We start from the raw sequence: 15,463 nt of genomic DNA on the forward strand, positions 1-15,463 counted from the left end.
CATACATACAAACAAACACACGCATTTCATGTATTTTGTTTTTGTAATTCGCTGGTTGAGTATCAAAAACATACTGCGCTAGAAGTAGAAATGTCATAGCAGCTAAAAAAAGTAACATTTAGCTGATAAACTTCCACCATCTGTATGGCTTTGCCATAATGAATCTGTTTAGCTAGTTGAAGCGTTTTTTTCAAGCTCGCTTGAAAAAAAAAACAACTATTAACGTTACGAAGACAAAGTTTATGTATATGGCCAAAGAGGATAAATACAATAAGAGCCGTCACCCGTTATTTTTTAGGCATTTACTCGATGTATACAGAGAGGTAGTCGCTACTTTTTTTGGGCGAGATGTTTATAAATGTCTTCTATACATTTTCGTGGAGTATTTGTGTTTATTTTTCCGACTGTATTTAATTAACTTATTTAATTCTCTTTCCAAAGATCACAGTTGCACAACGGGCCTACACGGCATGGATAAATGCGAGACAATTAAAAATGTCCCTCTCAGAAAACATTCGGCATCAATTTTTTGAATTTCCAGCGAAACACTCGCCACAAAATAACGAGTGACGGCTCTTATTGTATTTATCCTCTTTGATATGGTTAAAGGTAACAGAGATTCCTCCGCATTGAGTGTTGGAGAGAGTCAAATTGAACAAGTAGGTCAAATTAAATTTCTTGGCAGAGTTTTAAATTCTAGTGGTTCTCTAAATGATCAAGTTACTAAGGTTAAGAGAGAGATAGTACAGGCAAATAATCTTGTTAAACGTTTAACTTCTATAAAAGCTGGTCTTTCTCCTAAAGTTGCTATAAATATTTATAGGGCCTTTGTTAGATCAAAACTAGAGTATCGATGTACTACATGGGCAAATGCTCCAAGTCGTTACAATCTAAGGATGTCTAGAGTTGTTAGTGATACTTTGAGAAGGTGTATAGGTGTGCCACCAAGTGCGCCTGTTCATAGTAGATTTGTGATTGCAGGTGAGCTGCCACACTTATTTAGATCTAAATGGGTAACTGGTAAAGAGTTGGTTCAGCAGTGGATGAAAAATTCTTATTTAAGGGAATTGGTTGCTAATGAACCACAAATTAATACCAGTTACAGTATAACTTATTATAAGTTCAAAAATATTTTTGATAGAATTATTACCACTGTAGGTTTCAATAAACATCCTAATTTTGTTTTTCAAAAGCATAGTCTTGTTGGGTCAAAAAAAATTATTCGAATGTCCAGGTAAAGATGATGTATAATAAAATGAAAAATACGTTGATTGAAAATGGATTTTATATCTTTTCTACTGATGCTTCTTGTTCTAGTGACTGTGTTGGGTGTGGTGTATATGATTTACATAACAATGTGTCTTTTTTGTATAAATTAAATGAGAAATTTTCATCTATTACTGGTTAGCTTATAGCGATTAAGCAGGCTATAAATTTGATTGCTAGGCAGAAGAGAGAAAAAGCTGTTATTTTTTCTGATAGTTTATCAGCGTTGGAGGTGTTAGATAAGGTTTGTACTGACAATTTTATTGTAGCTGAAATTCATAACCTGCTGTATCAATTGCGTGAAAATTTAGTTACGGTTCATTTTATTTGGGTACAAGGTCATATGGGCATTGGATTTAATGAGAAAGCTGATATTGCTGCTAAAACTGCTGTGTGAGGGGGTCAAAATTTGATTATTGGGCTCACTCCATATGAAGCACTTTTGAGGATTAACTATGAAATTTGGAATGATTGGAATAGTGAGTTCAGAAATTTAAGTCTTTCTGTAGGTAATCGTTTTGCGGAGGTTTTTAATGATGTTATCAGAATTCCGTGGTATAGAGACAAGAACATTAATTTTAGTAGTATGGAGATTAAGCTTATTAATAGATTAATGATGGGTCATACTTATTGTAATTATTACCTTAGTAAGTTCAACACCAGGGTCTCCAGTCACTGTCTTCCCTGCAATTTGCCAGAAACGGCAGATCATATAATTTTTGATTGCCAGTTGTTTGAATCAAATCGAATCAACTATAATATTTTTAATAAATTTAACAGTCTCACTGAGTTATTGAGATCAAGGAATATATGTTATTATAAAGAGTTAATAAACTTTCTTAAAACTATTAACAAGTTTGAATATTTATGATAATAACTGTTGCACAAATGCATATGGGGTATTCCATCCCATTTCGACCAATTTTGAACCCGACCCCTTTAGAATTGGCTGAAAGTTTTTCCTCTTTTTCTAGCTTACGAAAGACGTTTTTCAAATTTTTTCATCCAACTCAAAAAAAGTTATGAATTTTTAAAAAAACACCGTTTTTGTTTTCAAAATGCTATAACTTTTTCAAAATTTGACCGTTTGGGATCTTTTTTTTTTTTAATTTGTTTTTAAATGTAGTTTTCGGAAAAAATTCAAAAAAATGTTAAAAGTTTTTTTTTGTAATTTTTCAGTTTTTCCAGATTTTTCAACTTTCGCCCTTTTTTTTTTTCTCATAAAAAACCAATCAATTCTGCAATCATCCCCACTAATCCCGGAGTGGGCCGAGAATTTTTTTTTTTATTTAATTGAAAAAAAAACTTTAAAATTTTTTTTGTATTTTTTCCGAAAAGTACATTTAAAACCAAATTTAAAAAAAAAAGATCCCAAACGGTCAATTTTTGAAAAAGTTATAGGAGTTTGAAAACAAAAACGGTGTTTTTTTAAAAATTCATAACTTTTTTTGAGTTGGATGAAAAAATTTGAAAAACGTCTTTCGTAAGCTAGAAAAAGAAGAAAAACTTTCAGCCAATTCTAAAGGGGTCGGGCTCAAAATTGGTCAAAATGGGATGGAATACCTCATATACATCTTATTTTTGTTTAAAAAAAAAAAAATGGTTGAAATCTTGATAGAGTTTGTTAAACCTCATCTTGAGGAATGGCTATGCGACAGTTGGATGCACTGTATATTTTGCCAGTATGGCATTTGCGGTGTTTAATGTCATGAAATGACATTTGCTTGCTGTCATTATGGCTGAATCGCAACCTGCGGGATGATCACACACATATATTAATGGATTGGAGACAAGAAACATCTAATTTGGATTACACGAATTGAATAAATTGAAAGGAACCCTGGATAATTTAAGGATCCTTTTAAATACTGGAAAAAACATGGCAACTATCCATATTTGAATTTTTAAATATATATTAATAATTTTGTGGCTGGCGTGGTGCCAAGGGAAAAAACCAAAAAATTAACTTTTATACAAATAACGAAACTGAAAGATAACCTGGCAGTATAAGGGCTCTTTAAAGCATCTTGCCAACCGACGCTTGCGTATGCGGTGTCAATTAAAACAAAAAAAAAAATTAGAGTATATTTTCTGTGTTTTTATTACCTAATTGCATATTAATTAGAGAAATTAGACACATTTTTTTCACTAATTCGTAAATATCAAATTGTATTAAACTATCGAAAAACCAAACAAGATGTGATTTGTGCGCTTAAAAGATTGTAAATGTGCGGGAACAATATGTACAAGACGAACCAGTTTTTCGCGCATAACTTTTAAACGGGTAAAAGTTAACTTCCGCTTTCGGATTCTTAATCTAGACGTGAATACGCGTTTTTCGATACCTCACTCGAAAAAAGGCCCAAATTTCGGTGGGTACCATAAACTGCACAATTATCAAAAAAAATGAAAAGAGTACGTTTTATAAATTCGACAAGCAATGGCTATGGCACTATGTAATCCAACAATGACACCAACACGTCAACGCCTCTCCGAAGTGAATCCCGATAGAGTTAAATACTTTATGGAAAAACTTTTGTTCCAAATATACGAGCACTTTGACGACCAGGAATTAATCGACGTATCATTCAAGTTATCAAGTCCAGCTGCCTTGTAAGCCTCTGAAAATATACTTCCCTATAAATATGCAAATTTATTGTTTTTAAATTCACAGAGTTACCGCACATCGCCTGATTCTATCGGCCGCAAGTCCATATTTCAGAGAACTATTTAAAAGTGATAAAGGTATTTGTCCTCTAATAGAAATCAACGACATCGACAGTGAAACTTTTGAGCGTTTAATAACCTTTTGTTACACGGGCAAAACGCTCGCAACAATCGATAATGTGGACCGCATGCTTAAGACGGCTTTGCTTTTTAAACTAGAGGATGCTGTTATCAGCTGTGTTGATTTCCTAATCGACCATATAACCGATTATACATTAGAGCGGGTGTATTCTTTACAGAATGAGACGCAGTGCACTATACTAAATGAAAAAATTTTGGAATATGAAATTAACAATTTTAATACCGTAGGTTATATATAATGCAATATGTTTGTGATTCTTTTTAATTTAAAATTCTTATTTTCGCAGATAATCCAAAGTGCTGAATACTTAAATTTCGACGCTACCAAGCTGCAGAAGATCTTAGAAAGTGATGATTTGAATGTGCCGACTGAAAAAGTGGTGTTTGATGCAGTAAAGCTGTGGTATGAACACGATGCCGCTACGCGTAGACAATACCTACCCGACATTATTGCGTGCCTTCGACTGACGTACTTTGATACAAATTACTTATTGGAAAATATTCAGCCATTACCAGGCTGTGAGTTTATCGTTCTGAAAGCATTATCGTGGGCCAACATTCCCTTAACTCGTGCAACTAATACGTTAAGGTTCACAAATCCTAGAACGAGATGGTGGGAATGTTCAAAAGAACCATTATTTTTGGCATTAAACATATCGGTAGGTGGTGAACAAAGATATTTGTCAACTTTATAGTAAACCCTAAAAGCTTTTGGTTGAAGAACATTTATTGACAAAATTCGTTTTATCGTTTCCAATCCATTTGAATAACAAAAAAACATACCAGTTATTATATTAAATTAAAAATGAGATGCTGAATTCGAATTTGCAAAGTAAAAAGAAATTGTCAAAAACAAATCTTTTTTTGAAAAAGAGTTAAAAATATTTGAAAGAAGCTCTGAGTTTTGAAGAAATTCTGAACCTGCAACTTTCGCAACCATTTTTTTTTATATTTATTGCTTTAAACAAACTCTTCGTAAAAAAAATTGTGTTTCATCTCATAATTCGGTTTAAATTTGGTTGAAGCTATTAATTGAGCTTGGCGTTTTAAAATAAAGTTCTGACTTATTTTACCGAGTCCGTTTAAACCGAACTCTGAAATATCGCGATCTTCGACTAATTTTTGGAAAGAACGAAAACGCGTTCTTCCCAAAAATCTATTTAGATAAAGTTGTTCCACTCAGGTGTGTTATATTAAAATATACCAAAAATTCCAGAGTCCTGCTAGAGCACCTAGAATCATTTACCAATACAACCAAAGTCAAGATTCTTGGCAGATATCGGTTGAACTAGGAATAGATTTACAAGATTTTCGAGCTATTGTTATGGATGAAAATTTATATTTTATTGGAGGTAGCCGAAAATACATAGGAGTTAAAGATGTCAGAAGCTGGAATTTCAAGAGTAAAGCATTAGGGCAGTTGCCTTCAATGAATCAGCTACGATACAGGCATAGTGCCGCTGCCTTAAATGGGAATATTTATGCAATCGGTGGAGTGGAACGCCGTTATTACAAGACCAACGACATCGACCAACTCTTTGGACTGTGTCCACATGCTCAGAAAGTTCTCCCATCAGTAGAAATGTAAGCATCCATTTTTTAAATTATTATTAATATGATGAAAAGGTACAAACAATCCGATAATTCTTTAATTCCACTGTTAAGCGTTCGTTTCGGGCCGGTCGTTAAACTATCAATTGCATTGTAATTTTAGTTGAATTTTCTAAAGTTGATTAGATGGAAAATCGACTCGCAAATTCAATGTGACATTAATTAGCATAAATTGAAATTACTGAGTTTTCTAATTTAGTATATAATTTGTTAGTAGATTGTTCTATGAAATAAATCTAACGTTTTCATGCCATAGTATTGAGTAAGTCGGTCGCATATCGAGTCAAAGATTTGTTAAACCAAACCCAACCGGATTAGTGTTACTTTTACATTCTTGTGACTTTTTGGCCTTTTAAGATTACAAAAGTAATAATTATCCATTTTTACACGTTTAGGTATTCGGCTTCCAATGGGTGGAACTTTATAAGTAATATGACAGTACCACGCTACGAAGCTGCTGCAGTTACTCTTAACGGAAAAATTTATGTAATGGGCGGGCGCTGTGCATTCTTAAATATATTGAAATCCGTGGAATGTTACGATCCTAGAACGAATTGCTGGACTAAATGTGCAGACATGATTGAATCGCATAATTATCCTAGTGTAAGTACTAAAATGAAATGAAACACGTCAAAGTTAAGTTAAACTTACCAAATTTAAGTCACACATTAGAAATGTCGCAGCACACATTGGAAGCTACATATATTTAAATACTAAATTGATTCAGCTTCAGGTAATTCTTTACTTTAGGGTACAACTGCTAAAACTCGTCCCAAAATATCGGGAGAGGTGTCAAAAGACGCATTTTGATCCCAGAACCACGAATACGAAAGCGAAAATACCAAATTTTATTTCTGTCAAAAGATATTTCCAAAAAACCGCAAAATGGCCCGGATGGCTCCGAAACCGGGGGTGGGATCCATAGTATTTTTGGCAGAACATCTTTCTGCATTGGCGGTCTACGGCCGCGCTTATAAAAAATTACCCTGGGTGGGCCCAACACCGGTTTGGAGACCAAATCTATATCCGCGCAAAACACTTTTACCCCGTTTTTCTTGTGGGTACCACAAAACCATCAAAACTACAACAACCACATGAAAATTTTCAGTTTTGTGTGCAAATATCGCCGAAAAGAAATAAAATTTCGGTAATTCTTTACGACAGCATGACACTGCTAATACGCGTCAAAAAATATCGAGGGAGGTGTCAAAAGACGCGCTTTGACATCGGTATTGTAAAAACTGCTTTACCTAAGTCGTGGCCAGTAGGGTAGGCCTAAATGCAACCTTGCCACAGTCAGTACGTTCAACCGCTGTCAACCACATATGCTTTAAGCTGGAGACATTGGTGCTTTATCGGTAACCGTATCGGTAACCTTATAACAGCTGATTCGACCAACCTTATGAGAATCAATGCAATCGATTATTGGTGCCGCTAAGGTCGTAACCGTATCGTAGCCAACCAATTGGGTTTTGGTTTACCGTCGTAACGATAAACAGCTGATTACGTTAGGGATACGGATACAGCGATACGACATACGGCACCATTGACTTCGGCTTTAAGAACTGCAGCTAACTTAAGATATACTGTCAGCCATATATGTTTTAAGAACTGCAGCTAACATAAAATATATCCTGTATACACTTTGAAGAAAGACGCAACGCGTCGTATTGAAATTAAATTAAATCGATTGCCATCCAAATATACTTTTACAGTCTTTACATCTCAGAAGTGAGATTCGATTTATTTACACGCCCGCTTCAATAATCCGGAATTTTTTTTCTCGATTCCCTACGAAATAAGCAAAACATTGCCAAACGATCGATACGTTCTGAAGGACATAGAAAATTTCCAGGTCACGCAAATACCTTATAATGGTGTGGTTGAATCGAATCGTTTACGTAGGTGGATAACACCGGAGGCCTTGTCGGATCCACTAACTAAGAGAGAGAATGGTGACACCGAAGAAGTGCCAAAAGATAGCCGATTGAGTCGATCGGAATGTCAGACCCCAGCGGGTTAGGGGATCAGAATATACCCGCGGTAGGTATGCCTGTCGTAAGATGCGACTAAAATACCAGATTCAAGGGGCTGTGTAGCGCAATATATAGCTTCTCCAAACTCAATTGTCAACCTCACCTATCCGCGGCGAATCCTGTTTCACTAACAGACGAGGCTCTGGCGACCCCAAGCTCCTCATGGAACTTGGGGGTAGGGAGGGAGGGAATGGCCTGAAGGTTTAATGTGGCCACATAAATCGTTCCCGAGATGGTCGGGCTAGCACCTTAATGGTGGTATGGTACCGGAGCGTACCGGATTTGTATCCGGCAAAGGACCATCACATCGATAACACTCCCCAAAGCCTTCGGGGAGCAACCTTATCGCTACAACAACAACAACATCGGAATGTCAGGAAGGCCGAGCTGTAAACACTGCTTTACCTAAGTCGTGCCCAGTAGGATAGGCCGAAATGCAACCTTGCCACAGTCAGTACGTTCAACCGCTGTCAACCACATATGCTTTAAGAACTGAAGCTAACTTAAGATATACTGTCAGCCATATATGTTTTAAGAACTGCAGCTAACATAAGATATATCCTGTCTACACTTTGAAAAAAGACGCAACGCGTCGTATTGAAATTAAATTAAATCGATTGCCATCCAAATATACTTTTCCAGTCTTTACATTATTAATAATCCGAAGGCGGAAAAGAAAAACTGTAGCTCTGCCCGGAGATATTTGCAGTTGAATTTGGCGATTTTCATGTGGTTGTTGTAATGTTGGTGTACCCACAAAAAAAAGGTGAAAATAAGTGTTTTGCACGGATATAGATTTGGTCTCCAAACCGGTGTTGGACCCGCCCAGGGTAATTTTTTATAAACGTGGCCGAAGGCCGCCAACGCAGAAATGTGTTCAGTGCAAAAATACTATGGATTCCACCCCGGGTTTGGGAAGTACCCGCGGGTCTTTTTTCGGCCTTTCGTTAATATCTTTTGAACGACTTAAAATTTTTATTTCCGCCTTCGGTTTACTAATACTGATGTCAAGACGCGTCTTTTGACACCTCTCGATATTTTTGGACGCGTATTAGCAGTGTCATGCTGTCGTAAAGAATTACCAAAATTTCCGCTTTCGGATTCGTGATCCTGGGTCCAAACCGCTTCTTTTGGCACCTCTCTCGATATTTTTGGACGAGTTTTAGCAGTTGTACCCTAAAGTAAATAATTAACGATTAGTTGTATGAGAATTAATAGCACTGTACAACCAAGTTTTTCTAGATGCCCGCTTAATTTGTATACCCAGTTGTACCTGCTCACAGGGTATTAAAATTTTATGCAGGTGACGGTGCGTTGCATTGAAATAAGAGAATCAAAATAGACATACACTTCATTATATTAAAATACAAAGCTGTTAAAACTATTCGATTAATCGATTATTCGGCTTTCACTACTCCCATAGTTGGTTTGTTTCGATTATTCGCAACTCAAATCTTATTCGAATACCTTACCAAAATCAAACATTCGATTTTATCTAGCGTTATTTGTCACACAAAAAATAATTTTGTGTGTTTTTGAGAAAGTTAGTACAAACAAGTAAGGAAGGCTAAGTTCGGGTGTAACCGAACATAACATACTCAGTTGAGAGCTATGGAGACAAAATAAGGAAAATCAATCTGGGGTAACCCTGGAATGTGGTTGTATAACATGTGTATCAAATGAAAGGTATTAAAGAGTATTTTAAGAGAGAGTAGGCCATAGTTCTATGGATGAACGCCATTTAGGGATATCGCCATAAAGGTAGACCAGGGCTGACTCTAGAATTTGTTTGTACGATATGGGTATCAAATGAAAGGTGTTACTGAGCATTTTAAGAGGGAGTGGGCCTTAGGTCTATCGGTGGACGCCTTTTCGAGATGTCCCCATTAAGGTGGACCAGGGGTGATTCTATAATGTGTTTGTACGATATGGGTATCAAATGAAAGCTGTTAATGAGTATTTTGAAAAGGAGTGATCCTTAGTTCCATAGGTGGACGCCGTTTCGAGATATCGCCATAAAGGTGGACCAGGGGTGTCTCTAGAATGTGTTTGTACGATATGGGAATCAAATGAAAGGTGTTACTGAGCATTTTAAGAGGGAGTGGGCATTAGGTCTATAGGTGGACGCCTTTTCGAGATATCGCCATTAGGGTGGGCCAGGGGTGACTCTAGAATGTTTGTACGGTATGGGTATCAAACGAAAGGTGTTACTGAGCATTTTAAGAGGGAGTGGGCATGAGGTCTATAGGTGGACGCCTTTTCGAGATATCGTCATTAGGGTGGGCCAGGGGTGACTCTAGAATGTGTTTGTACGATATGTGCATCAAACGAAAGGTGTTACTGAGCATTTTAAGAGGGAGTGGGCATTAGGTCTATAGGTGGACGCCCTTTCGAGATATCGCCATTAGGGTGGGCCAGGGGTGACTCTAGAATGTTTGTACGATATGGGTATCAAACGAAAGGTGTTACTGAGCATTTTAAGAGGGAGTGGGCATTAGGTCTATAGGTGGACGCCTTTTCGAGATATCGCCATTAGGGTGGGCCAGGGGTGACTCTAGAATGTGTTTGTACGATATGGGTATCAAATGAAAGGTGGTAAGGAGTATTTTAAAAGGGAGTAATCCTTAGTTCTATAGGTGGACGCCTTTTCGAGATATCGCCATAAAGGTGGACCAAGGGTGACTCTAGAATGTTTGTACGATATGGGTATCAAACGAAAGGTGTTACTGAGCATTTTAAGAGGGAGTGGGCATTAGGTCTATAGGTGGACGCCTTTTCGAGATATCGCCATTAGGGTGGGCCAGGGGTGACTCTAGAATGTTTGTACGATATGGGTATCAAACGAAAGGTGTTACTGAGCATTTTAAGAGGGAGTGGACATTAGGTCTATAGGTGGACGCCTTTTCGAGATATCGCCATTAGGGTGGGCCAGGGGTGACTCTAGAATGTTTGTACGATATGGGTATCAAACGAAAGGTGTTACTGAGCATTTTAAGAGGGAGTGGACATTAGGTCTATAGGTGGACGCCTTTTCGAGATATCGCCATTAGGGTGGGCCAGGGTGACTCTAGAATGTGTTTGTACGATATGGGTATCAAATGAAAGGTGGTAATGAGTATTTTAAAAGGGAGTAATCCTTAGTTCTATAGGTGGACGCCTTTTCGAGATATCGCCATAAAGCTGGACCAAGGGTGACTCTAGAATGTTTGTACGGTATGGGTATCAAACGAAAGGTGTTACTGAGCATTGTAAGAGGGAGTGGGCATTAGGTCTATAGGTGGACGCCTTTTCGAGATATCGCCATTAGGGTGGGCCAGGGTGACTCTAGAATGTGTTTGTACGATATGGGTATCAAATGAAAGGTGGTAATGAGTATTTTAAAAGGGAGTAATCCTTAGTTCTATAGGTGGACGCCTTTTCGAGATATCGCCATTAGGGTGGGCCAGGTGTGACTCTAGAAGGTTTGTACGATATGGGTATCAAACGAAAGGTGTTACTGAGCATTTTAAGAGGGAGTGGGCATTAGGTCTATAGGTGGACGCCTTTTCGAGATATCGCCATTAGGGTGGTACAGGGGTGACTCTAGAATGTTTGTACGATATGGGTATCAAACGAAAGGTGTTACTGAGCATTTTAAGAGGGAGTGGACATTAGGTCTATAGGTGGACGCCTTTTCGAGATATCGCCATTAGGGTGGGCCAGGGGTGACTCTAGAATGTTTGTACGATATGGGTATCAAACGAAAGGTGTTACTGAGCATTTTAAGAGGGAGTGGACATTAGGTCTATAGGTGGACGCCTTTTCGAGATATCGCCATTAGGGTGGGCCAGGGTGACTCTAGAATGTGTTTGTACGATATGGGTATCAAATGAAAGGTGGTAATGAGTATTTTAAAAGGGAGTAATCCTTAGTTCTATAGGTGGACGCCTTTTCGAAATATCGCCATTAGGGTGGGCCAGGTGTGACTCTAGAATGTTTGTACGATATGGGTATCAAACGAAAGCTGTTACTGAGCATTTTAAGAGGGAGTGGGCATTAGGTCTATAGGTGGACGCCTTTTCGAGATATCGCCATTAGGGTGGGCCAGGGGTGACTCTAGAATGTTTGTACGATATGGGTATCAAACGAAAGGTGTTACTGAGCATTTTAAGAGGGAGTGGACACTAGGTCTATAGGTGGACGCCTTTTCGAGGTATCGCCATTAGGGTGGGCCAGGGGTGACTCTAGAATGTTTGTACGATATGGGTATCAAACGAAAGGTGTTACTGAGCATTTTAAGAGGGAGGGGGCATTAGGTCTATAGGTGGACGCCTTTTCGAGATATCGCCATTAGGGTGGGACAGGGGTGACTCTGGTATGTTTTTGTACGATATGGATATCAAATTAAAGGTATTAATGAGGGTTTTAAAAGCGAGTGGCCCTTAGATGTATATGTGAAGGCGTTCTCGCGATATCGACCAAAATGTGGACCAGGTGATCCAGAAAATCATCTGTCGGGTACTGCTAATTTATTTATATATGCAATACCACTAACAGTATTCCTACCAAGATTCCAAGGGCTGTTGATTTCGCCTTGTAGAACTTTTTCATTTTCTTCTACTTAATATGGTAGGTGTCACACCCATTTTACAAAGGTTTTTCCAAAGTTATATTTTGCGTCAATAAACCAATCCAGTTACCATGTTTCATCCCTTTTTTCGTGTTTGGTATAGAATTATGGCATTTTTTTCATTTTTCGTAATTTTCGATATCGATAAAGTGGGCGTGGTTATGGTCAGATTTCGCCCATTTTTTATACCAAGAAAAAGTGAGCTCAGGTAAGTACGTGGGCTAAGTTTAGTAAAGATATATCGGATTTTGCTCAAGTTATTGTGTTAATGGCCGAGCGGAAGGACAAACGGTGGACTGTGTATAAAAACTGGGCGTGGCTTCCACCGATTTCGCCCATTTTCACAGAGAACAGTTACCGTCATAGAATCTATGCTCCTACCAAATTTGAGAAGGATTGGTAAATTTTTGTTCGACTTATGGCAATAAAAGTATTCTAGACAAACTAAATGAAAATGGGCGGAGCCACGCCCATTTTGAAATTTTCTTTTATTTTTGTATTTTGTTGCATCATATCATTACTGGAGTTGAATTTTGACTTAATTTACTTATATACAGTAAAGATATTAAATTTTTTTTTAAAATTTGAATTTTAAACAATTTTTTTTTAAAAAGTGGGCGTGTTCTTCATCCAATTTTGCTAATTTTTATTTAGCACATATAGAGTAATAGTAGTAACGTTCCTGCCAAATTTCATCATGATATCTTCAACGACTGCCAAATTACAGCTTGCAAAACTTTTAAATTACCTTCTTGTAAAAGTGGGCGGTGCCACGCCCATTGTCCAAAATCTTACTAATTTTCTATTCTGCGTCATAAGTTCAACCCATCTACCAAATTTCGTCGCTTTATCTGTCTTTTGTAATGAGTTATCGCACTTTTTCGGTTTTTCGAAATTTTCGATATCGAAAAAGTGGGCGTGGTTATAGTCCGATATCGTTCATTTTAAATAGCGATCTGAGATGAGTGCTCAGGAACCTACATACCAAATTTCATCAAGATACCTCAAAATTTACTCAAGTTATCGTGTTAACGGACGGACGGACGGACGGACGGACGGACATGGCTCAATCAAATTTTTTTTCGATCCTGATTATTTTGATATATGGAAGTCTATATCTATCTTGATTCCTTTATATATGTACAACCAACCGTTATCCAATCAAACTTAATATACTCAGTGAGCTCTGCTCAACTGAGTATAAAAAGGAAGTTTGAATTGGAGGCTTTTAAAAAATACTGTGAAGGCATAAACAAAACAGCCTCCAAAATCATCCACAAAAGCCCCCAAGAGATACCAAAATGACCCCGTGAAAACCCCCAAAATCATTTCGAAATTACAATTGGCCCCGAAATAGCCGCAAAACGATGCCGAAATATTACTGCAAACTCCTCTCAAAATTATCTTATAACGAAATGGTCCCAAATTGAGCCCGGAAGAACCACAAAATAGTCCCTAGAACCATCTATGACTCCGAATGGTTCCTAAAACCATCCCGAAACGAGAAAAAAATATTCCCTTAAATCTTCCCGAAAAGAATTGCTATTACTTTTTATGTTATGGCTCGGCTCTATACTTTATTCATATTCAGAGCCAGAGCAGTAGCTTCAGGTAAATACAAACACTGGTTTATATTAAAAATATTAATTTTTTTATGCATTCAAGTCTACTTATGTATATGAATATCAACAATCGACAATGAGCAATTATTCGAATAATCTACGATAAACGATTACTGCGGCCGTCATGGTGTGGAAGCGTACTCCGTCTACCACACCGAAGATCCTGGTTTTACGCCCCGGGCAAAGTAACATCAATATTTTAGAAACAAGTTTTTTTCAATTAGAAGAGAGTCGACCCTCGGCAGTGATTTGGCAAGTACTCAGAGTGTTCTGCCATGAAAAGCTTCTCAGTAGAAAACTTATTTGCCTTGCAGATGCCGTTCCTAGTCGGCATAAAGCATAGGACCTCCCGCCAATTTGTAAGAAAAGTTAAAAGGAGCGGGACGCAAATTGGAAGAGAAGCTCCGCCCAAAATCTCTTCGGAGCTTATCGCGCCTTACATCTATTTTTTTTATACGATTTTTTGATTTTAACTAATCGATTTCTTAAAATCGGTTATTAGAGCATTCGAATATTCGATTAAACGAATATCATAAGTCCTATCAAAATGATCATCAAAATTGACATATCCCAATTCAAAATATTCTTATAGGCGTATTCCGTGGTGTGGTGATAGCGTTCTCGGTCTACCACACCGAAGGTCCTGGGTTCAAGTCAACATAAAAAATTTAGAGAAAAATTTATTCTATTAGAAAAAAGTTTTTCTAAGCTGTGTCGCCCCTTGGCAATGGTTTGATAAACACTCCGAGGGTATTTTTACCATGGAAAGCTTCTCAGTGAAATTTCATTTGCTTACAGATGCCAATTTGTAGGAAACATAAAAAAGAAGCACGATCCAAATTGTAACAGAAGTTCCGTCCAAATTTCTTGGGAGGTAAATAGCTTCAAGTAAATATTTTATTTTTATTTACATTGGCATTAAAAATGAACGAAATCTATTATAACCACGCCCAGTTTTTCGATATCGAAATTTTATGAAAATTATATAATTCATTGACAAATACTGGTAAAGTGGAGAAATTTAGTGCGTGAATTGATTTTATAATGCAAGATTCGAAATTACATAGTAAAATTTTGGAAAACGATAGGCAAATATTGGCATTCGGTTTTTTAATTTTCTGATATATTTTTATAGTGAAATGGAGTACTTTAAAAAATTAATGGCTCAACAAAACTATCGACAACATTCAGACTAATCTAAACTAGTACCGCTTGTATTTTTAAACGGTTTTATTTAGGTTGACTTGACAGGCTGCTCGGCCGGCCATTTGGAACACATAATACATAAAAGAATAGAAAGCGACCTATGAAGAAAAATCACCGCTAGATGGCGCATGGATCGAGATATTAACAAAAATCGTATTTGTGGTCCGATTTGGCTCATATTTGGAAGACATTATACATACAAGAATATAAAGCGACCTATGAAAAAATCGCCGCTAGGTGGCGCAATGATCAGATATTCACAAAAATCGTATTTGTGGTCCGATTTGGCTCATATTTGGAACACA

At 37.3% G+C, this 15,463-nt stretch overlaps 1 protein-coding gene across 7 annotated transcripts in view; it reads left to right on the plus strand.

Annotated features, from left to right (window-relative positions):
• Window positions 1-15,463, plus strand: part of LOC137249079 (kelch-like protein 5) — a 72,075-nt gene that overhangs the window by 30,030 nt on the left and 26,582 nt on the right. For 3 of the 7 annotated variants that reach the window (XM_067780239.1, XM_067780245.1, XM_067780240.1), the window contains exons 2-6: window positions 3,705-3,879; window positions 3,941-4,298; window positions 4,362-4,733; window positions 5,291-5,658; window positions 6,081-6,288. In XM_067780239.1, the coding sequence (XP_067636340.1) occupies window positions 3,705-3,879; window positions 3,941-4,298; window positions 4,362-4,733; window positions 5,291-5,658; window positions 6,081-6,288 (1,481 nt within the window). Of the gene's footprint in view, window positions 1-3,587; window positions 3,880-3,940; window positions 4,299-4,361; window positions 4,734-5,290; window positions 5,659-6,080; window positions 6,289-15,463 lie in introns of all 7 variants that reach the window. The other 4 variants (XM_067780241.1, XM_067780243.1, XM_067780242.1 and 1 more) reach the window with 3 other exon arrangements.

Source organism: Eurosta solidaginis, chromosome 4 (assembly GCF_040869045.1).
Source record: "Eurosta solidaginis isolate ZX-2024a chromosome 4, ASM4086904v1, whole genome shotgun sequence".
Classification (NCBI taxonomy): Eukaryota; Metazoa; Arthropoda; class Insecta; order Diptera; family Tephritidae; genus Eurosta; species Eurosta solidaginis.